The sequence below is a fragment of the Entelurus aequoreus genome, linkage group LG07, assembly GCF_033978785.1.
Source record: "Entelurus aequoreus isolate RoL-2023_Sb linkage group LG07, RoL_Eaeq_v1.1, whole genome shotgun sequence".
Classification (NCBI taxonomy): Eukaryota; Metazoa; Chordata; class Actinopteri; order Syngnathiformes; family Syngnathidae; genus Entelurus; species Entelurus aequoreus.
Genome location: NC_084737.1, coordinates 21,287,252 through 21,309,727, shown reverse-complemented (window position 1 = coordinate 21,309,727; position 22,476 = coordinate 21,287,252). Strand labels below are relative to the sequence as shown.

At 42.6% G+C, this 22,476-nt stretch overlaps 2 protein-coding genes across 9 annotated transcripts in view; one reads left to right on the top strand and one right to left on the bottom strand.

Annotated features, from left to right (window-relative positions):
* LOC133653260 (leiomodin-3-like) overlaps positions 1 to 5,012 on the top strand; it is a 9,117-nt gene extending 4,105 nt beyond the window's left edge. The window contains exons 3-4 of the mRNA XM_062052341.1: positions 809 to 1,056; positions 5,004 to 5,012. Coding sequence (XP_061908325.1) covers positions 809 to 1,056; positions 5,004 to 5,012 — 257 coding nt within the window. The remainder of the gene's footprint in view (positions 1 to 808; positions 1,057 to 5,003) is intronic.
* Positions 4,443 to 11,723, bottom strand: LOC133653501 (uncharacterized). 8 transcript variants are annotated; one of them, XM_062052837.1, is made up of 11 exons: positions 11,590 to 11,723; positions 9,978 to 10,064; positions 7,938 to 8,078; positions 7,615 to 7,739; positions 7,309 to 7,445; positions 7,068 to 7,161; positions 6,870 to 6,969; positions 6,415 to 6,674; positions 6,121 to 6,307; positions 5,666 to 5,793; positions 4,443 to 5,558 (listed from the first exon to the last, which is right to left on the bottom strand). In XM_062052837.1, the coding sequence occupies exons 1-11, from the start codon at positions 11,603 to 11,605 to the stop codon at positions 5,241 to 5,243; spliced, it is 1,593 nt and encodes a 530-aa protein (XP_061908821.1). In that variant the 5' UTR covers positions 11,606 to 11,723; the 3' UTR covers positions 4,443 to 5,240. The 8 variants fall into 8 exon arrangements, with proteins under 8 accessions (XP_061908821.1, XP_061908825.1, XP_061908823.1 ...); XM_062052841.1 differs by having other exon boundaries at positions 5,666 to 5,730; positions 11,590 to 11,716; XM_062052839.1 differs by lacking the exon at positions 11,590 to 11,723 and adding an exon at positions 10,839 to 10,902.
* Between the last annotated feature and the right edge of the window lie 10,753 nt (positions 11,724 to 22,476).

Sequence of the window (22,476 nt, the reverse complement as noted above, 5' to 3'; positions counted from 1 at the left end):
TAACAATAGAGGTAATGAGATTCACTCTATTCCGCCTATAAAGCCCTCTTAAAAAACATTAAAACACTTCCATCAATGTTATATATACACGCTGTAAGTATGTACGAATGTCATGTAGTAAGAGGCACATTCGTATTGCCATGTAATATTTATGTATTTTGGTCATTTTAAGCAAACTACAGCGTATTAATTTTACAGAAGCATCACAACGTTAGCTAATTCCTTAAGAACAACTACTACTAATAATGGCAGACTTCATGGGAGCCAACAACGACTACTTTGGAATAAATTATGATATATATATTATATCATATTTTTGAGCTTGAATATACAGAGGATGAGCTGCCAGTTTTAGAAGCTGAGTGATGAGCAGATCTAGCAAGTATTGCTAAGTGCTAAACAAGAAATACAAACTACTTTTTTTTTTCGTGGCGAAGTTGGTAGAGTGGCTGTTCCAGCAATCGGAGTGTTGCTGGTTACTGGGTTTCAATTCCCACCTTCTACCTTCCTAGTCACGTCCGTTGTGTCCTTGGGCAAGACACTTCACCCTTTGCCTCTGATGGCTGCTGGTTAGCGCCTTGCATGGCAGCTCCCGCCATCAGTGTGTGAATGTGTGTGTGAATGGGTAAATGTGGAAATACTGTCAAAGCGCTTTGAGTACCTTGAAGGTAGAAAAGCGCTATACAAGTACAACCCATTTATCATTTATTTATCATTCTTTCATTCTTTTGTCTTCCTATAACCTCAGGGGGAGGATCCGCCAGGGCAGTTGCCGGATGTTCCATCTCCATTGTTGGGGTCCTTGCAGGTGGAGTGGGTGGTACCCGTGGAATTGGGTGGGGCGTCCTGGGGCGGGCCCCGCCATGCTCCCCTAATGGGGCGGTCTTCCCGTCCGGCAGCAGGGAGTCTCTGGGCCCCTCTGGGCAGGGCGTCACGTCTTTCTGCCTGCGTGGGGTGTGTGTCTCTCGCTGGCTTGGAAGCTGGCTGTCACCTGCTTCTCCCCTGTGGCTGGGCACGTCTGTCTACGGCCTGGTGTTGGCCCTGCCAGGCGGCACGGTGGGCCCAGCTTGGGGGATCCTGTCGCTGGTCGTCCTGACTGCGTGGGGATGGTGGTCTCTTGTTCCCTGGGCAACGCACCTGCTGTTTTGGGTTTGGCTCACTGGGTGGCTGGGGTCGTATTTTGGCTACCGCACATACACTTACATACGCACATACACACAACTATTCATACATATATACATTAATACGTACGTTCATTCATACACACAAACGCGCACACATTGGTACATACATACACAAATACAGTAAATACATACACACTCACGGTACATACATCCAATGTATAAACATACATATACACATTCTGTACATGTACAAGCACCTATGCATACATACACTCATGAATATAATCACGTTTCATCAAAGATATATTAACGTTGTTCCCCTAGAGCAGGGGTGGGCAATTAATTTTTACCAAGGACCGTATGAGCAACCCAAGCACTGCTGGAGGGCCACACCGACAATATTTCAATTAAATTTTGCTCAAATTATTTTTGATGTACCGTAAGATAAATTATAATAATAATAATAATAGTTTCATTTAACCTAACTTAACTTTATACAAAAGCAGATTGCTTTTGATGGTTTTATTTTTAACACTGTCTTACACAACACTTCCTGATGTATAATACAATGCAAAAATGTCAATTTCTGTCACTTTATCCTGCATTCTCTTTAAAAGTCCAACATTTTTCCCCGTCAGATTTGAACAACCATCTGTTGTCACTCCTGCCAGCTTGTCCCATTTCAGTCCTAACATGTCCAAACACGCATTTACCTATGTGAACAAGTCATTACCTGTGGTTGTCTCTTTAATTGACTGCATGGCTGCCAGCTCCTCCGTGAATTGAAAGTCTGCAGTTATCCCACGTAAGAAGATAAGCAGCTGGGCGGTGTCACGTACATCGCAGCTCTCATCCAAAGCCAGCGAAAAACAGTCAAAGTCGGCCGTTTTGTTCTTCAGCTGAAGCTCCAAATTTCCAGCGATGGTCTCAACCCGCCTCGTTACCTTGCGTCGGGAGAGTGATACGTTCTCAAATGCGCCCCTCTTCTCCGGGCATATCAGCGCAACAGAGTCCAATAAGCATTCCTTAATAAACTCTCCGTCAGAAAACGCCTTACTTTTTCTGGCGATTTTGTGAGAAATTACAAAACTTGTCCTGACAGCTGCATCTCTGGGGGTGTGAAATTTGTCAAAAAGTCCTTGTTGGGTTTGCAGTTTTACCATCAACGCATCAGCCTCCCTTGCGCGCGCTTCATCAGACAGATTCTGGTATTTTTCCTCGTGCTTCGTCGTGTAGTGGCGATTCAAATTATATTCTTTAAACACAGCAACCTGTGTACCACAAATTAAGCACACGGCTTTACCTTTAATTTCTGTAAAGAAATACTTGCCGGTTAATGTCTTGTTGAAAACACGGCATTCGTCATCAACTTTTCTCTTTTTAGCGTCTCGGGCGTTACCGTGCATCACTTGTCGCTGTGCACCTTCACTCACAGGTTTCACACGGACATACACCCATAAATAACACTTTTCAAAATAAAAGCAGCACAGATGTATTGCACGCACGACAAAGATGTTTTTTTAAATTTATTTTGTAATTTGTGATTGCCGCTGTTCACATTCACTCACAATCACGCACGAGCATAGTCCCACACGGAAGTAATACAAATAACGCTTTTCAAAACAAAAGCAGCACCGTTGTATTGCCCACTCGACATAGATACTTTTTTAAAATGTATTTTGTAATTTATGATTGGCCTTACGCGGGCCCGACAGGGACGCTCAAAGGGCCGGATGTGGCCCGCGGGCCGTAGAATGCCCAGGTCTGCCGCAGAGGAAACTGGGTAAAACACAGCACGCTGATAAAGCTTAACCTTTTACCCTATTACCCACTTCTCTTTCTTCCCCTCCATTTACAGGCTTTTTTGTAATTCAAGTTATCATTACATATATGTATTGTTGCATTTGAAAACAATTGTATTGTTGATAATAAAGGTAATTATTGTTATTATTCATTATCAATAGTGCTATTTCTATTGGTATTTTTATTGTTCAATTTGTAGTGTAATAATGTTCATTGTCATTTCTGTGTTATTAATATTTACTTCACTAACTGCTTCTTTGCTATCACTTTCCGTATCATATTTGTACATATCGTATTTGCTGATGTTGTTCTGTTGTTGTTGTTGTTGTTGTTGTTGTCTCTCTGTCTTATCCCTCTCTTGTCCCTGCAATTCCGCCCTCTGTCTTCCTTTTTTCTTTTTCTATCCCCTACTGCTGCGGTCTGGCTGCGCCAAACATCAATATAAATCTATTTAGTAAAGTCAAATACAAATAAGGCAACAAGAGAAGTATCCCACACTTCTCTTTTGTAAAGTACAGCAGATATGAGCATCTACATCAACAATATGATTTGCCTGGACGGCTGGACAGGAAAATATAAACATTTCATTACAGCAAATTAATTGTCCAGTCATGGTATTAGACACTTTCATCTGTGTAGGGTACACTAATCACTAATTAATGATATATATATATATATATATATATATATATATATATATATATATATATATATATATATATATATATATTTTGAGCTGGTTTCGGTGAGGGATGCAGTCAAGCTGAAGAGGCAGAGCTCTACACAGTAAATCCCATAGTGTCAAATCAATACTTAAAGAGTTAAATTTAACACTATCCCGAGTCTATATGGTCCTAACCTGAGCTGGTGTTAAATTTACTCTTTCCATAGTGTTACATTTATAGAGTTAAATGAACACTAAATGGAGTCGAAAATTGTAACACTGTCGAGTGTTGTCTGGTGTTAAATTTACCCTTTCCAGTGTTAAATTTATAGAGTTAAATGAACACTAAATAGAGTCAAAAATTGTAACACTGTAGAGTGTTGTCTGGTGTTAAATTTACTCTTTCCAGTGTTAAATTTATAGAGTTAAATGAACACTAAATAGAGTCAAAAATTGTAACACTGTAGAGTGTTGTTCAACTTATTTTTTAACTCTGATTAGTGTAAATATTACTCTTGAGTAGTGTTGATAACTTACTCTTCTGTGGTGATAAATGTACACCAAGTTAAATGTATTTGCTCATTAACACTGCTTTGATGTTCAAATAACTCTGATAAGGTTTGATAATACACTAATATGTTGATTATTCACTCCCTTGCAGTGAAGAAAACATTTAGTAGATAGTAAAAAAGTTTTAAACATTGCAGTGTTTATAAAGCCTCACACTATTTATGAAAAAAAAAAATTGGTGCTCATTCTACTTGATTTACTCTCGTGCAGTGTCAAATTAAGTCTCACCAACTTTGTCTTGTAAATAGCAAGTGAGTGCAAAACACAGTAATACAATATCATACGTTTAATTACCTTTATTTCTTTGTCAGGCAGAACAATCAACTTTAGGGAGAGAATACAGAAAGGGTGACCTTAGGTCTGCATGAAATGGCAATATGGGACAACATACAATGTGGAACATGATGTTCCATACACCATTTGAACATCAAATGGTTTGGAGTAAGGCAGTTTCTTTATGTCCAAAACCTTAACAACTTTGTCTGGATGCAGCCTGACCTTATAGGCATGGTAATGCTCCTCAAAACACACAGTTTCCCACAGAGCAATACATCATCATCTTTGACAATAATATTTTTTATCTTACAAAACACAGGCATGTCAAATGCCACTTCTGAACAGACAATGAAGTCACAGCGGTAGAGTTAAATGAACACTAAATAGAGTACACTTCCTCCATGGATGAGACAAAACCATTCATAGTAGACTGACTTAATCCAGCTGCCTTAAGTTGTGCAACAGCAGTGGCACACATATCCAGACTGCTCCTATTAGCTTGTCTCGACTGTTCAGATGTTGTGGCTGACTCATCTACCTTAACTGACAGTGTCTCTTCTGTCCAGTTTAAGTGAACATTGGTGCCAATTTGTAGTTCAGTACACTCTGAGTGTTTTGTTTTCAAATGCTTCTAAAACCAGAGAAAGTACCAAACACACCACCACATTTGAACGCATTTAAGGTTAAGATGTTTTCTAGGCAGGTAACCGTGAACTAAACGTAAATGTCGAACAAGCATGTTTGAACGAGGGAACTTAGCCTGACAAACAAAACACTTAATGGTGGAAGACAAAAGTCAAACACTACAGAAGCAACCTTGTCCTAATTTCAGCAACAGGAGGACTCTCTTTGACCTTCCCAACATCAATGTTGTACAAAGTAGTCTGGATGAATAGGTACATGTTGTGGAGCATGGTGTGGTATAATGTCGCAAACACAAAGTGTGCTTTAAACAGTTCATCAAAAGCACCAAGAGAGGAGTGTGACCTGCAAGGTATTGCATTCTTGTCGAGAATTATGAAGAACTGGTGGGTTGTATTCTTCCTCACTCCAACAGCCAGGAGATAGGGTTGAGTGCTGGTAGTAATGGTGTCAAGATGTTCTTGGATGCTTGTTCCAGTCTATGGAGAGAAGAATTTAAAAAATCGACATGGTTGTGGTTATATAATAGAAATGATTACATAAAATATTGTAAACTAAAAATCCTTTATTAGAGAACAATACAAACCTTCTTGAAGACCACAAGATGCTTCTCAGCCCGGGATGCAGAAACTTTTCCTGGCCTCTTCCGACCTAGAGCAGTCGGTGGGATCAAGTGCAAGAGCAGCAAAATCGATGAGAGATCACTGTCCCAACCTGCCTACTTCAAATGTGGACCAACAATTTAATTTAATACACTGCAAGGTCAGTGTTTTCATTAATATATATATATATATATATATATATATATATATATATATATATATATATATATATATATATATATATATATATATATATATATATACATATATAAATAAAATATGGCACTTTAAAAACACCTGAAGAAGCTCCTTTTTTTTTTTTTTTTAAATCTTCTTGGTGAGGCCAAAGACTTTGGAATTGTGTTGTAATTATGGTTGTAAGTCCGCATTTTGAACATGCTTCCTCATTTAAATGAATGTATCCTTACAAACATCTTACCAAAGTCAACGTTCACTTCAGCCCCATCCTCAGGAGGGTCAGCTGCCATCAGGAGTTCCTCAAGCTCAGTGATGGAGGGAAGCTTTCTGCATTGTTGGATGATCTTCTTTTTGAATGTGGTTGGCCACCTCTCCAGAAACTTGCCCGATACATCCTCTCCAAACATTAGAACAAAATCCTGTTCAACCTGTAGTGGGAAGTTAGGTACCAATTTTAAAATTACACAGTAAACGACAGTTAAAATGTGCAATAGTTGTACAACATTAATATAGAAAATGTTGATGAGATAATTACCAAGCCTTTGATGTCTTTAAAACGAGGAAAATAAGATAGAATGTTGCTTGACTGCTGTGGGTCCAGGACCATGTTATGCCGATGGGCAAATGTCAGCTTCATCTTTTTGATGACCATGTCCACGTCAGCCGAATGTTTCATCAGTGACATCGCTTCCTTGCACTCATCTTCAGACAGGACAATCTCTGGAATGAATTGGGTAACTCGTCCAACAGTTGGTCCTCCCGACTTGTCTTCATCAGATGGTCCTTCCGCCAAAGCTAAACAATATGGGGACATACTACTCGTGACAATCACATACAGTTCAAAACACTTTGTCAGCTGGATGTGACCCAACTTTTATGAAAGAATGTTTGGCTATTGGCTGAAAAGCATTGCAACAAATGCAACAAAACCAAAAAGTGCTCATATGACTATTCTATTCAATACATTTTTCAAGAATAATATAGGATTACCTCCAAATGATGATCGTCTTTCTTTAGCACTGCATCTCTGAATAGTTTTAATTCTCCAGGCCAAGTACCCAGTACTACTGTTGCTATCATAAAAATGTTCCTTTGAGAGAATTGCAAAAATAGGCACTATTAGTCACGACATACTCTGGGACGACTCAAAATAAAAACTATAACAACAATTAAGAGTGTGTAACTCACATAGCCATTCTTGGAAAATGGGTCTCTGAGGTTGGGGAACAAGTTCACAATTCCTTGTGCATACATTTCCTTCACCTGTCTAGATGGAGATGTACTTAAAAAAAAAATCACATTCAAGTTTATTTGTCATACACACGTTTTATAAGATGTAGTGAAATGTTTATTATCTAATTTATATTTAAAATTACTCTGAAACCTAAATAAGAACACATGTGCCAATCAAAACCAATAAACAACTTACCCATTCTTCTCCGTCATCTCAGCTGCCAGTATATTCACCAATTTTCTTCTGCTCTCATCTGTCAAGGACTTAGTTCGGTTATATTCATTTATTATATATTCTCCACCTGATTTCTTGGTAAGAATGGATTTCACCAGCTGAAATAAAAATATCAAACAGTTTAAGAAATCTATATTTAGTACAATACAATGTTAAAATCTGGACATAACTTAAACATAGCCCTCATACGATGCGATTTAAGATCATTGTTTGAACCATTTTAATCCTTGTTCAATACAAAGCATTAGTGCCTGTATGAAGTCTTACTTGCATAGCTTCAGAGTCCAGCCTCTGACGCTTTCTGGTAGGAGTGTCTTCAAGGATGATTGTGTCTGAGTCCGATGAACAAACGGATGATTGGGACTTTGGAGAGGTTACCATGGAGATAGATTCTAACCACCATTGCAAAAAGGAAAAAGAAGACATGTTGGACACAATTTGCTCATAAACCCACACCTAATCTAATGGAGAATATCGGTTTGCTTTGAAAAAAAAAAGTTACTTAGCTTGATTATAAATAAAGATTTACCTCTTCTCACTATTGGAATACAAATTTTAATATAGCTTACAAATTTAAAGCGGTAACAAACCTGTTTCGTATTTGATGGTTAGAACCCCAGTGGATGGATCCTTCACAATTTCCTCAAAAACATCATCATCTATCTCAGTCCCTGAACTGTCAACAACTTTGACATCTTCTGTTACAGCTGGGACACCGAATTTGGCAAATGCTAGGAAACATAAAAAAAGCAGAAACCGACAGGTCATTTGATATATTTTTAAAATGAGTTTCAAATCAGATATTTTGAAGCGAAACATACAGCCAAAGTTGAAAGGCCCAGTCAAAACAAATACTGTATACACAAATATAAGAAAAATTATCATTAGAAAAACCTAATGACTTGGTACTCCTATATATAATTTCAAATAGGGCTACCAAAAAAAAAGGGGCAACAAATGTGAAATTGCACACTCAATTCAAAAAACACATAATATGAAACATGATTTATGATACCTGTAATCTTATCTGCATATCTTCACGCTGGTAAGCTAACAGGTGATTGTTTAGTAACCTCGCCATTAACAATGTAGAAGCAGATGTTTTGGGGATATTTTATGTGTTTTAAGTCATTTTCTGAGTATTTTGTGTTTTTTAAGACATTTCATGGGTTTTTGTAGTGTTATGTGTGTTTTGTGGGGTATTTTATGTGTTTCAAGTCATTTTCTGAGTATATTGTGTGTTTTTAAGTCATGTTGTGGGTTTTTTAAGTCATGTTGTGTGTTTTTGGGGTATTTTATGTGCGTTTTAAGTCATTTTCTGAGTTTTCTGAGTATGTTGTGTGTTTTGGGGTTATTTTATGTGAGTTTAAAGTCTTTTTCTGGGTTTTTGTAGTATTCCGTGTGTTTTTTAAGTCATTTTGTGTGTTCTTTGGGTATTTTGTATGTCTTGGGGGTATTGTATGTGTGTTTTAAGTCTTGTTATGGGTTTTTGTAGTATTCCGTGTGTTTTTTAAGTCATTTTGTGCGTTTTTTGAGTATTTTAGTGATATTGTATGTGTGTTTTAAGTCTTTTTATGGGTTTTCGTAGTATTCCGTGTGTTTTTTAAGTCCTTTTGTGTGTTCTTTGAGTATTTTGGGGGTATTGTATGTGTGTTTTAAGTCTTATTAAGGGTTTTGTAGTATTCCGTGTGTTTTTTAAGTCATTTTGTGTGTTTTTTGAGTATTTTGGGGATATTGTATGTGTGTTTTAAGTCTTTTTATGGGTTTTGTTGTATTGTGTGTGTTTTTTAAGTCTTTTTATGGGTTTTTGTAGCATTTTGTGAGTGTTTGAAGCCATTTTGTGTTATAACAACATAGAAATACGGAGTGTTATATGGATTTTTGGAGAGTCCATCTTCCTATGCCGAATTCTTGCGGGATAAGATTTCATGCGCAATTAGACTGTCGTAATTTAGAAATGTTGCTTTTATTTTGCAAAAAATCTGTAATGGAAACCCAGTTACAGACACTAAATTTGGAATTCAAACCTATCATTTGAGTTGTGATTTAAACTTTGTGCTTACCATTAGTTATAAAGTGAGAGCAGTTTTCTATAACTAAATTCAACTGAATTTTAATTTAATTGAAATATATTATATATATATATATACACATATACATATATATATATATATATATATATATATATATATATATATATATATATATATATATATATATATATATATATATATATATATATATATATATATATATATATATATATATATATATATATATATATATATATATATATATACTGCATGACAAATAACTGGGCTTGCCCCACCCAGACACATTTGATGCTTACACCGGAAGCAACACAATTACATCAAACTATACATTTTTAAATTGTGACACTGGCCATCACAGAGTAAATCCAGCATTTTTTCGTTCATTGTTTCAGAAAAAGCACAGTTTACCGGAGTCAAATTCCTTGTGTGTTTTACATACATAGCCAACAAAGATGATTCTGATTTCAAACCTGGAAAACACTGTATTTCCAGACATTCAAGGCTGTGTACATACTCTGCTCATAGCACAGTTAAAGCTTGTGTGCAAACATCACTTTCACAATATCAAATTCCTACCTGCATTCAAAAAGTCAGACAAATTTGGTTCTGTTATTCTAACAACTTTTTGGACATCACCCAGTCTCACTTTTACCAGCATTTTCCCTGTAGAAAGTATATAGCACATAAGCAGGATTAGAGCAACATAATAAAGATCCATCCACATGCACATTCATTCAGAATGCCAGAAAAGAAGTCAACGTATCACAGTTCTGGGTATATGTGATACTGCAACCTTTTTTTAAATTATTATTTTATGAACTGCAATGCATTTGTGAAAGCAAGGGGAGGTTCAAGTTTGGTCTGTGTGTGTAACGAAGAACAGAGTAAAAGCCGGTTTCTGAGCGTTCATTATTATATATTTATTTTGGGGTTGAATACAGCTTACAGAAGTCGGGTTACGACATTCATTAAAGGCTGTCAACTGTTGATAACGGCGCGAGTGGCGTCCTTACAATACTTTGACATCTTTTCACTCTCCCTTTCCCAGCCTGTACACGGAGCATATAGTCACAAGATTATACAATGATAAAATTACCCGGCACACTAACCTGATATTAGACATAGAAACACTGTGGTATTTATACGAGTTCCTCCTTGCGCTTCGTGGCAGCGGCGGTAAACTCACCTGTCCGCCCAGTGCTCTGCTAGCCTCGTCTGCTAGCCAAGCGGCTAACATACTTAGCTTCCACTGTTGTGGGCGCGGAATGACAAAGGTTCTGCGTTATTTGCACTGGGTGCAAAAATAATTTTAAATGTTTCCTGTAAATGTAACAAACGTGTTAAAATGACTCTTCTAATGTTGTGCTCCGTGGTCGAAAATCCCTTGTATTAAAAGTTAGAAAAATAAATACATCCATCCATCCATCCATTTTCTACCGCTTATTCCCTTCGGGGTCGCGGGGGGCACTGGAGCCTATCTCAGCTACAATCGGGCGGAAGGCGGGGTACACCCTGGACAAGTCGCCACCTCATCGCAGGGCCAACACAGATAGACAGACAACATTCACACTCACATTCACACACGAAAGCCAATTTAGTGTTGCCAATCAACCTATCCCCAGGTGCATGTCTTTGGAGGTGGGAGGAAGCCGGAGTACCCGGAGAGAACCCACGCAGTCACGGGGAGAACATGCAAACTCCACACAGAAAGATCCCGAGCCCGGGATTGAACTCACGACTACTCAGGACCTTCGTATTGTGAGGCAGACGCACTAATAATTAAAAGATATGAGTACCGAAGCACTCCATTAGGCATTTTAAGTGCTCAAGTGTACATGTACATCACTATACTACAGTGAAAACCAGTATTTTGTGAATAAGTGAGTAAAATATAAGTTTTCCAGGTTTATACAGTATATAATTATGTACAATTTACATATTAAATATTCTATTTCACATAATGTTTGAAATTGTCCCACAGCCCGCGCAAAAACGAAGTCTGAGGTGGCTAACATTTAAGCTAGCATTCACTGGGTGAGATTAGCCCTCTTAGAATACCATTTTTTTAAAGATACAAAACCATACACAAATAACTTCATTACATATTGAGCAACAATATAAAGTAAATTCTCACATGATGCTACAAATGACAAATAATTGATTTAGTAAGAGAGGAGAAGCAACTTACCACAGTCCTTAAACATTCAGAAAATGGCTTCCAGAAAATTATTCAGGGTGTGGACACGAGGAGGGGCTGGAGGGCGGGGCTAATCAGAGTACCTCTAACACTGTCTCGTTTAACGACGGAAATCAACACCAACACTGGGGGGCGTTTTACTCCAGCTGTTGTTGTAATAACTCTGATAGATGTAATGCATGTTAACACTGCATATTTAACACTGGGGATTTTACTGTGTAGAGGCAGCTGATAAGAGGTGTGCGGCTTCAGCGGTTGTGGAGGCAAAAACTTGGACATGGGAGGAGTTCGGGGAAGTCATGGAAAACGACTTCCGGATGGCTTCGAAGCGATTCTGGACCACCATCCGCCGCCTCAGGAAGGGGAAGCAGTGCACTGTCAACACCGTGTATGGTGAGGATGGTGTTCTGCTGACCTTGACTGCAGATGTTGTGGATCGGTGGAGGCAATACTTCGAAGGCCTCCTCAATCCCACCAATACGTCTTCCCATGAAGAAGATTGGATTAGATTAGATTAGATTAGATTGGATTAGATTAGATTAGATAGTACTTTATTGATCCCCGAGGGGAAATTACATTTTCTGCACAATCCCATTCAAGATCAGACAAAACATTACAGGGAGACAGAAAAAGGATCGCTGACAGGTCAGCCAGACAGTCCAGCGCCCCTTTCCAAAAAAAAGGTGAGAAACAGGTATACGTAGGGGAAACCTCTTAGCCATAGCACACATAAACACGTTGATCAACAAAACTTGCAACAGAGGGAAGGGTGAGGGGCCACGAAGGCCAGCCGCTACAGTAAGCGTCGCTGCTCCGTCCATCGCCCCAAGGGAAATAAGCAGTGGCAGAGGCGTGGGGGTGAGGGTTGGGGGGGTGTATTTGTGCATATGTCCATCGTTCAGGGTGAGTTGGTGTTGTGTCTATAGACCCGGAGTCGCTCTGCAGGCAGTGCAAGCAAAGTTAAACTCCCAGGTGTTGTTGAGGAGGGAGGGAGTGTACCGTATTTCCTTGAATAGCCGCAGGGGCGATAATTAATTTAAAACCTCTTCTCACTCCTGCGCTTACCAAAAGCATGCGGGATGGGCAAGCATGCGCTAATTATTTTAAAACCTCTTCTCACTCCGGCGCTTACCTTATCATGAAAAGCACATTTAATAAAAAAAAAACGTTATTATGGTCTTACCTTTACTTATAAATAAGGTCCATCTGCAGCTGCTTCTGATCAAAGGCAGTCTTCCTTATCTTTCTTCAGTTTTAAAAGTCTCTGGAGATATTCATTTAATTATTACCTCCTGCTTTGATTGAAAGTCCAGTTTAGATAAATGTTTTATTTTGGATATGTAATCCTCCATAGTAAATGTGCAAGCAAACGATCGCGGCTCACGCATGCTGCTTGTTGTCTTCTTCTGCAGCACCAGTCTTCTGCAGTACTGGTAGTCGCAAGAAGGATCACTAGCGCCCTCTACCACCAGGAGGCGGGAGTCATTTAATGACTCATATTTGACCCGGCGGAAGTCCCAAGCATGCGCTAATTATTTTGCGAAACGAGTTTGACCCGGCTGTAATTCTAGGCAGGCGAATACTATATTCCCGGCGGCAATTCAAGGAAATACGGTAGTCAGAGCGTCCCTCGCTGAGGTGTCCTTCGGGTATGTTTTCCAACAGCCTTTTTTCTGTTTTTGTGCAGCGTAAAGGCCATTCGGGGGAGTCAAATTGAAGATAAAGGAATGTTGTTTTCCAAGCGAGCAGACATTTTCATGGCCTGACTGCCCTAATCATCCATGCCAGCTCTCAATCCAATTGTTTCCAATCCAGCAAGCCTCTCCATGATGTGACCCATCTTGCGATTTAGTTCAGAAATCGCCACAGTCTCTGATCCCACAGCTTGACCCATGCCTTCCATTGCGACGGACAGCCTTTGGTCTCCTTGAATGCCTGTCATCGTTTTCCGAATTTGGCGATACACCAGGGCATTGCCCAGCCCAATCAGCACATGCCCCGCAATCACGGTTCCAAATAGGTAGATGTCTTCCACGTCCTCAATGGAAAGCACTGAGAGGCACATGATTTTTCATTTCTCCCAGGAGTCTCTCACGTACCCCGCAGCAATCGTTCCGTCAGGGCAGCCAGGCTCCCCAGAACTGCTCTTCCTCGTCGAGAAGATTTTTTCAACTGAGTCAATTGAAGCAGTGCCTGGAGAATGGCTCTCCTATTTCTGGGGCTGAGGTTGCCGAGGTAGTTAAAAAGCTCCTCGGTGGCAAGGCCCCGGGGGTGGGGAAGAGATCTTTCCCCAAGTGGAGGAGTTCAAGTACCTCAGAGTCTTGTTCACGAGTGAGGGAGGAGTGGATCGTGAGATCGACATTGATTGGTGCGGTGTCTTCAGTAATGCAGACGCTGTATCGATCCGTTGTGGTGAAGAAGGAGCTGAGCCAAAAGGCAAAGCTCTCAATGTATCTACATAAAATCTATAATCTACATTCCCATCCTTACCTATGGTCATGAGCTTTGGGTTATGACCGAAAGTACAAGATCACCGGTACAAGCGGCCGAAATGAGTTTCCTCCGCCGGGTGGCGGGACTCTCCCTTGGAGATAGGGTGAGAAGCTCTGTCATCCGGGAAGAGCTCAAAGTAAAGCTGCTGCTTCTCCACATCGAGAGGAGCCAAATGAGGTGGTTCGGGCATCTGGTCAGGATGCCACCCGGGCACGTTCGACTGGTAGGAAGCCAAGGGGAAGACCCAGGACACGTTGGGAAGACTATGTCTCCCGGCTGGCCTGGGAAGGCCTCAGAATCCCCCGGGAGGCGCTGGACAAAGTGGTTGGGGAGAGGGAAGTCTGGGGGCCCCCCTCTGGAGGTAGGGCTCGATGGCGGGCACCTGGTGGTTGGTCCTGCCCTTATTGGCCTGGACGGGCTCAGCTCGAAGAGGCAACGTTGGCCCCCCTTTCAATGGGCTCACCACCCATAGGAGGGTCCATAGAAGTCGGTTACAGTGTGAACTGGGCGGAAGTCGAAGACAGGGCCCTTGGCGGTCCAATCTTCCTCGGCTACATAAGCTAGCTTTTGGGACGTGGAACATCACCTCGCAGGGGAGGAAGGCGCCTTAGCTGGTGCACGAGGTAGAGAAGTTCCAGCTGGATCTAATTGTTCTCACATCAATGCACAGCTAGTGCTCTGGAACCAGTCTTCTCGAGAGGGGCTAGACTCTTTTTCACTCTGGCATTGCCAGCAGTAAGAAGCAACGGGCTGGGGTGGCTATACATGTTGCCCCGCGGCTCAGAGCCTGTACGTTGGAGTTTAACCCAGTGGACAAGAGGGTAGCTTCTCTCCACCTCTGGGCGGGGGGACAGGTGCAGACTGTTGTTTGTGCTTATGCACCAAACAGCAGTTCAGGGTTCCTCGAGGGAGTACTGGAGAGTGCTCCCTCCGGTGATTCTACTTGTTTAAAAGTATATATATATATATATATATATATATATATATATATATATATATATATATATATATATATATATATATATATATATATATATATATATATATATATATATATATATATATATATAGTCGAGGTTTCTGTGGTTTATCCGTTATACAGTGCTCAAAACCGGGAAGAGCAGAGAAACCTGCAAAACAGGCTTGTAGGGATGAAATAGCCTCTGTGTTTTTTCCTGACCTAACGTATACATATATACTAGAGATGCGCGGATAGGCAATTATTTCATCCGCAACCGCATCACAAAAGTCGTCATCCACCCGCCATCCACCCGAACCAACATTTTATCAAAACCACACCCGGCCGCCACCCGCCCGTTGTTATATATCTAATACAGACGATGCAAGGCATTAGTGAGGTTAGAAAGCTTTTGCTTGTTAAAGAAAGGAGACTGATCCAATGCAGCAGAGACATTCAATGCGTGCCACGCATTAATATCTCTTGGCCACGCATTAGTGGCTAAGAGATATTAATGCGTGATAATATTATTTATCATTATTATAATATTATTGTCATTTCCTTTAAGAAAGTGTTGACTATTGTTGCCAATGTCCTCAGATCAGGAGTGCGTTCCTCACACTTTGTGTGCGCAGTTGCAGCAAGCAGAACGATGCTTTTAAGAAGTTAAAAAAATGTTTTAGAAAGACTAGGCCTATATTTTAGTTAGGTAAAAAAAATGTTCTGAATTAATTTCAATGAATATTAACTTGTTAACGTTATAATGCTCAAATAGGGACGAGGGCGGGGTGCACAGTGAAACAGTGAACAATTTCGCGACAAAGATGAACCTGTAGCGGTTGATTTAAGGACATAATTCACCACACCTGTTATTTGACTTTGTCATCATCATGCACCGTACTGTTCTATTGTGTACATGACAATGTTGTTCTTTGTGTGCAGTTAAGAGCGAGTAATTCGCCGTGGCCCCTTTAAGTGGCCGTCAGTAGATTCTCACAAAGGTGGGGGTTTGTTGTTCCCGCGATATTTGAGTGTTTGTGATGAAAGCGTTCATTCTTGTTTGTGCTTTGATGAATAAACGACGCACACGTTTTTGTGTGTCAACTATACTTCAAGTTGTCTAGCTTTCACGCTATGAGCACAACACTGGTGACCCCGACGCTTCACTGAACGAATTCAGTGATTTTTATCGACCATGACGGCGAATGCGGTTTCTCTAAAGCTACCCGAGTTCTGGGAAACTTCCGCGACCGCATGGTTTGCCCAGGCGGAAGCACAGTTCGCCCTGCGTGGTATCACCGAGGACGACACTAAGTTTTATTATGTCGTGTCCTCCCTCGGGAGCGCGACAGCGACTAAAGTGGTTAATGCCATTACGCACCCACCGGAGAGGAACAAGTACCTCACGTTGAAGGCTCACCTCTTACAGACATTTCATCTTTCCGACGCGGAGCGAGTTAACCGCCTTTTTTCGTTGCAGGGGCTTGGCGATTGCAAGCCCTCTGAACTAATGAACAACATGCTAGGACTCTTAGGTGAGCACAGACCTGGATTCTTCTTCGTGCAGTTTTTCCTGAGACTCCTGCCTTCTCAGGTGCGGGCTGCTTTAGCCAACACCACCATTTTGGACTGCCGCGAACTAGCTGCTGAAGCTGATAAGTTTTTTTTAGCTTCCCAACCGGCCTATGTGGCTGCATTCCTTCCGGCTGAGACAGAAAGACCCGTGGCAGATTCTTCCACTCTCGCTGCTGCTGCTGCTGCTGCTGCTGCTGCTGCGCCCCCTAGGCGGAAACCGGATTCTGGACTATGTTTTTTCCACGCAAAGTTCGGGACCAAAGCTAGGCGGTGCCATCCCCCGTGCAGTTTTCGTGGACCGCCGCCGGGAAACGCCGGGGCCGGCGCTCAGCAGTGGCCATGAGCGTCGGCAGTACTGGCAGGCTGCTCTTCATCCAGGACTCCCTCTCTGGACGACGGTTCCTGTGTGACACCGGCGCGCAGAGGAGAGTCCTGCCAGTATCAAGGTTGGACATGCTGTCTGAGTCACATGGCCCCCCCATGGAAGCGGCCAATGGCAGGTCTATCCGCACTTATGGAATACGGTATGTGGAACTGTGTTTTGGTGGACAGCGTTTCAGTTGGAACTTTGTGGCTGCTAAAGTGACGGTGCCGCTCATCGGTGCAGATTTTCTTTGTGCTTTCGGCCTCCTTGTGGATGTAAAAAACAGGCGTTTGGTGGATGCGATTACGTTCTGCTCGTACAAGTGCAGTCTCAGCGCGACAAACTCCATCAGGCTTTCTAGCATGCTACCCACCGCAGACGTTTTTCTGCGCCTCCTCGCTGAGTTCCCCACCCTGGCGCAGCCCACGTTCTCGTCATCTACCGCCAAGCATGGTGTGGAACACCACATTGCCACCACGGGCCCCCCTGTGTACGCACGAGCCCGGCGCCTGGACCCTGCTAAGCTCTCCATCGCTAGAGCTGAATTCGAGACCATGGAACGCCTCGGGATCATTCGCCGCTCAGACAGCCCGTGGGCGTCGCCCCTCCACATGGTGGAGAAGCCCGGAGGTGGTTGGCGGCCATGCGGTGATTACCGCAGACTCAACGACGCGACTACCCCGGACCGTTATCTGGTCCCCCACATACAAGATTTTTCCGCCAACCTTGCTGGGAAAACTGTGTTTTCTAAGGTAGATCTCGTCCGGGGCTATCATCAGGTACCGGTCCACCCCTCTGATATCCCGAAGACAGCGGTCATCACCCCATTTGGACTTTTTGAATTTTTACGTATGCCTTTTGGCCTTAAGAGTGCCGCACAGACTTTCCAGCGGTTGATGGACTCTGTTTTACGTGATTTGCCATTTCTGTTTGTCTATTTGGACGATATCCTGGTCGCGAGCACCTCTCAGGCCGAGCATGTGACCCACCTCAGGTCCCTTTTTCAGCGCCTTAGCCAACACGGGCTCATTGTCAACCCAGCTAAGTGCCAGTTCGGGTTGTCTGTTATCGACTTCCTCGGACATCGTGTCAAGGAGTGCGGGGCAGTTCCCCTCCCAGCGAAGGTTGCTGCCGTCGCAAACTTCCCCCGCCCACTCACGGTTAAGGCTCTTCAGGAGTTCCTTGGCATGGTAAATGTTTACCATCGTTTCATTCCCCGGGAAGCTGACCTCATGCGGCCGCTGTATGATGCTCTTAAAAGAGCTGCTCCCAAGCACATGGTAGACTGGTCTGACGCGCGGCACAGTGCTTTTTTGGGGGTCAAGTCTGCTCTCGCTAACGCTACCCTGCTGGCACACCCATTACCCGATGCTCCTATTGCAATCACCACGGACGCGTCAGATTATGCTGTAGGTGCAGTGCATGAGTAGTGGGCGGGTGGCACTTGGCAACCTTTGGCTTTCTTTAGCAGGCAGTTGCGCCCCTGCGAGCGGAAATATAGCACATTTGACCGTGAGCTCCTATCTGGCCATACGCCATTTCCGTTCGTTGCTTGAAGGCCGGCCTTTCACAGCTTTTGTCGACCACAAACCCCTCACTTTCGCGATGGCCAAGACGGCTGAACCGTGGTCGGCTCGGCAACAGAGGCACCTCTCCTACGTCTCAGAGTTCACGACGGACATCCAGCACCTTGCTGGTAAGAGCAATGTCGTTGCTGATTGCCTTTCCCGAGCCGTCGCGAGCGCTGTCTATGTGGGGCTCGATTTTGCACAAATGGCAGTTGACCAGGCCGACGACCCGGACATCCAAGCTCTGAAGGCTGCAGCCACAGGGTTACGGTTGTCTGAGGTACCATTTGAGGACACAGGGGTTACGCTCCTTTGTGACGTCGCTACCGGTCGGCCACGGCCCCTTGTGCCCGCCATTTGGAGGTGGCGCGTGTTCGACTCCATCCACGGCCTTTCCCACCCTGGGAGGAAACCTTCCCAGCGGTTGGTTGCTGCAAAATTTGTCTGGCGTGTCCTGAAGAAAGACGTTAGGGACTGGGCTTCCACATGTGTGGCATGCCAGCGCTCAAAAGTGCGCTGCCACACGCGGGCCCCACTGGCACCGTTTACGGTTCCGGAGCGCCGTTTTCACCATGTCAATGTGGACCTGGTCGGGCCTCTCCCATCCTCACGCGGCTGCACATACCTCCTCACGATAGTCGACAGGACCACCCGCTGGCCGGAGGCAGTACCTCTGACGTCCGCCACCTCCGCGGAGGTGGCGCGCGCGTTCATTGGTACGTGGGTTGCCCGTTTCGGTACCCTATCGGACATATCATCCGACCGGGGCTCTCAGTTCACTTCTGAGCTCTGGGCCGCTGTGGCCGAGAGCTTGGGAGTGAAACTCCACCACACGACGGCGTATCACCCGCAGGCAAATGGTATGTGTGAGCGATTTCACAGGTTCATGAAGGCAGCGCTTAGGGCGTCCCTGAAGGACAGCGCTTGGGGAGACAAGCTCCCTTGGGTGATGCTGGGGCTTCGGACTGCCCCCAAGGAAGACTTGCAATCTTCCTCGGCAGAGTTGGTGTATGGCCAGCCCCTGCGGGTGCCAGGTGACTTTATTCCTAGCACGACGGCACCTTGGTCCGCCAGTAAGCAGCGAGCTGCTCTCCTCGATGCTGCCAAGAGTTTTGCCCCCATCCCCACTTCTCAACACGGCCTTATGCCGTCTCATGTTCCCGCTTCCTTGAGGGGAGCAGCGTTTGTTTTTGTCCGCCACGACGCCCACCGCGGTCCCCTGCAGCCTCCTTACGATGGGCCATTTCGCATCCTAGAGAGCGGAGATAAGCATTTTCTGTTGGACATCGGGGGTCGGTCTGAAAAGATCACAGTGGACCGGCTGAAAGCGGCCCACTTGGATCTTAGTCAGCCGGTTACCACGGCCGTACCCCCGCGCCGGGGTCGTCCGCCCGCTCTACCTAGGCCCCATGATAATGTTGTGCATCCTTCTACACAGGCCCCCGGGACCTTAGACAGTACAGGTACCCTTCCGGTCCCCCCTACTGACTCCCCGGCGTTTGTACCAGTCCGGCGCACCCGGTCTGGTCGGCCCGTCCGTGCCCCTGTCCATTGACAGTTTGTTTTCCTTTTGTGATGGCGAATTCTGGGGGGACGTGTGTAGCGGTTGATTTAAGGACATAATTCACCACACCTGTTATTTGACTTTGTCATCATCATGCACCGTACTGTTCTATTGTGTACATGACAATGTTGTTCTTTGTGTGCAGTTAAGAGCGAGTAATTCGCCGCGGCCCCTTTAAGTGGCCGTCAGTAGATTCTCACAAAGGTGGGGGTTTGTTGTTCCCGCGACATTTGAGTGTTTGTGATGAAAGCGTTCATTCTTGTTTGTGCTTTGATGAATAAACGACGCACACGTTTTTGTGTGTCAACTATACTTCAAGTTGTCTAGCTTTCACGCTACGAGCACAACAAACCTTTATTTATTGATCTGCAGCCATGACAAAATATCAGACAATCTCCATTGTCAACGACAGGCAGGAAAATAAAGATAAACACATAGCCTATGTTGTAGGCATAGGCATATAGGCTCATACGTTTTTAAGTTGAAATAAAAAAATAAATAAAAAATGTGCCTCATAAGCCTTAGGCTGTCAATCACGCGCACAAACTTAAATTATACAATACCATATGTATGTCATCCCTATTTAAACAAAAATAAATAAAATAAATAATAATAATAAATTACCTGCAACTTATTGGCCAAGGCAAATAGCTGAAGGGGGGAAATCAAACCCATCAGACTGCACTTTATCATCAAACTTGAATTATAATGAAAATAGACAATCGCGACAAACGAAGCAGGCTAAATAGCCTTACATTGTAGCCAATCGGAGATGTGCTTCACTTGAAAGCGAGGCCAAATAATTAACACACAGTAGTATATCTCGAATAGAAAAAACCCACAATAAACAACGCAATTGCCTTAATTCCTTTGCATTGTAGTGCGCCCAAACAACACATAACCATCAAAATTATTCAGCTGACCGAACTCAAAATAGGTTAGACATGGGCTTATTTGGTATAGCCTAGGTAACGTAGACTAATTCGTTTAACATATCCAACCGCATGTCTACCTACTTTTTTTTTTGTTAGCACTATGCAGGAATAAAATGGCATCTACAGTGCCAGGATTCAGGCGAGAGCGCCTGGCCTCTAAAATGCGCCCTGCTGCGCTGAAGGAGAGCTCACTTGCCGCACTTGTTGCTGGGACACATAGGATTCTCTTGGCAAGGTGTTGTAGTCGTGGGAATGATTGTCCTTGTTTCCCCCAAAAGGAAAGTAGATTTTCCTCTGCTGATCCGTCGAGATGGAAGTTTGTAGAGGAATAATCCTCTACTTCATCAACAAGCACAGGTGTATCCTCCTCCCATTCTGTGAAGTCAATCCTTTTCTTTTTCGGTGATGCGCCATCAGCTCGTTTTTCGTATGTGGGTAACAACATATAATAACTATGTATATATATTTCTGAATTGGTTCAACCGCCACCCGCCCGAATCTATTTAAAATCTATTTTTTTCGTCATGTCACCCGCCCGACCCGCGGTTTATCCGCGGACTCCGCGGTTGTGTCCGCAAACCGCGCATTTCTAATATATACATATATTCGAAAACGGAATAAATTAAATGTTGTCTTCAAAATTCTATTTGGTTATATATATGTATATATAGATATACTGTATATATATATATATATATATATATATATATATATATATATATATATATATATATATATATATATATATATATATATATATATATATATATATATATATACAGTATATATATGCTCACTGCTCCCCTCACCTACCAGGGGGTAATCAAGGGTGATGGGTCAAATGCAGAGAATAATTTTGCCACACCTAGTGTGTGTGTGACAATCATTGGTACTTTAACTTTAATATATATATATATTTAAAAAAAAAAAAAAAAAAAAAAAAAAAAAAATATATATATATATATATATATATATATATATATATATATATATATATATATATATATATATATATATATATATATATATATATATATACAGTATATAACAAAATTAAAAAAAAATTAAAAAATAAAAATACATATATATATATATATATATATATATATATATATATATATATATATATATATATATATATATATATATATATATATATATATATATATATATATATATATATCAATCAATGTTTATTTATATAGCCCTAAATCACAAGTGTCTCAAAAGGCTGCACAAGCCACAATGACATCCTCGGTACAGAGCCCACATACGGGCAAGGAAAAACTCACCCCAGTGGGACGTCGATGTGAATGACTATGAGAAACCTTGGAGAGGACCGCATATGTGGGTAACCCCCCCCCTCTAGGGGAGACCGAAAGCAATGGATGTCGAGTGGGTCTGACATGATATTGTGAAAG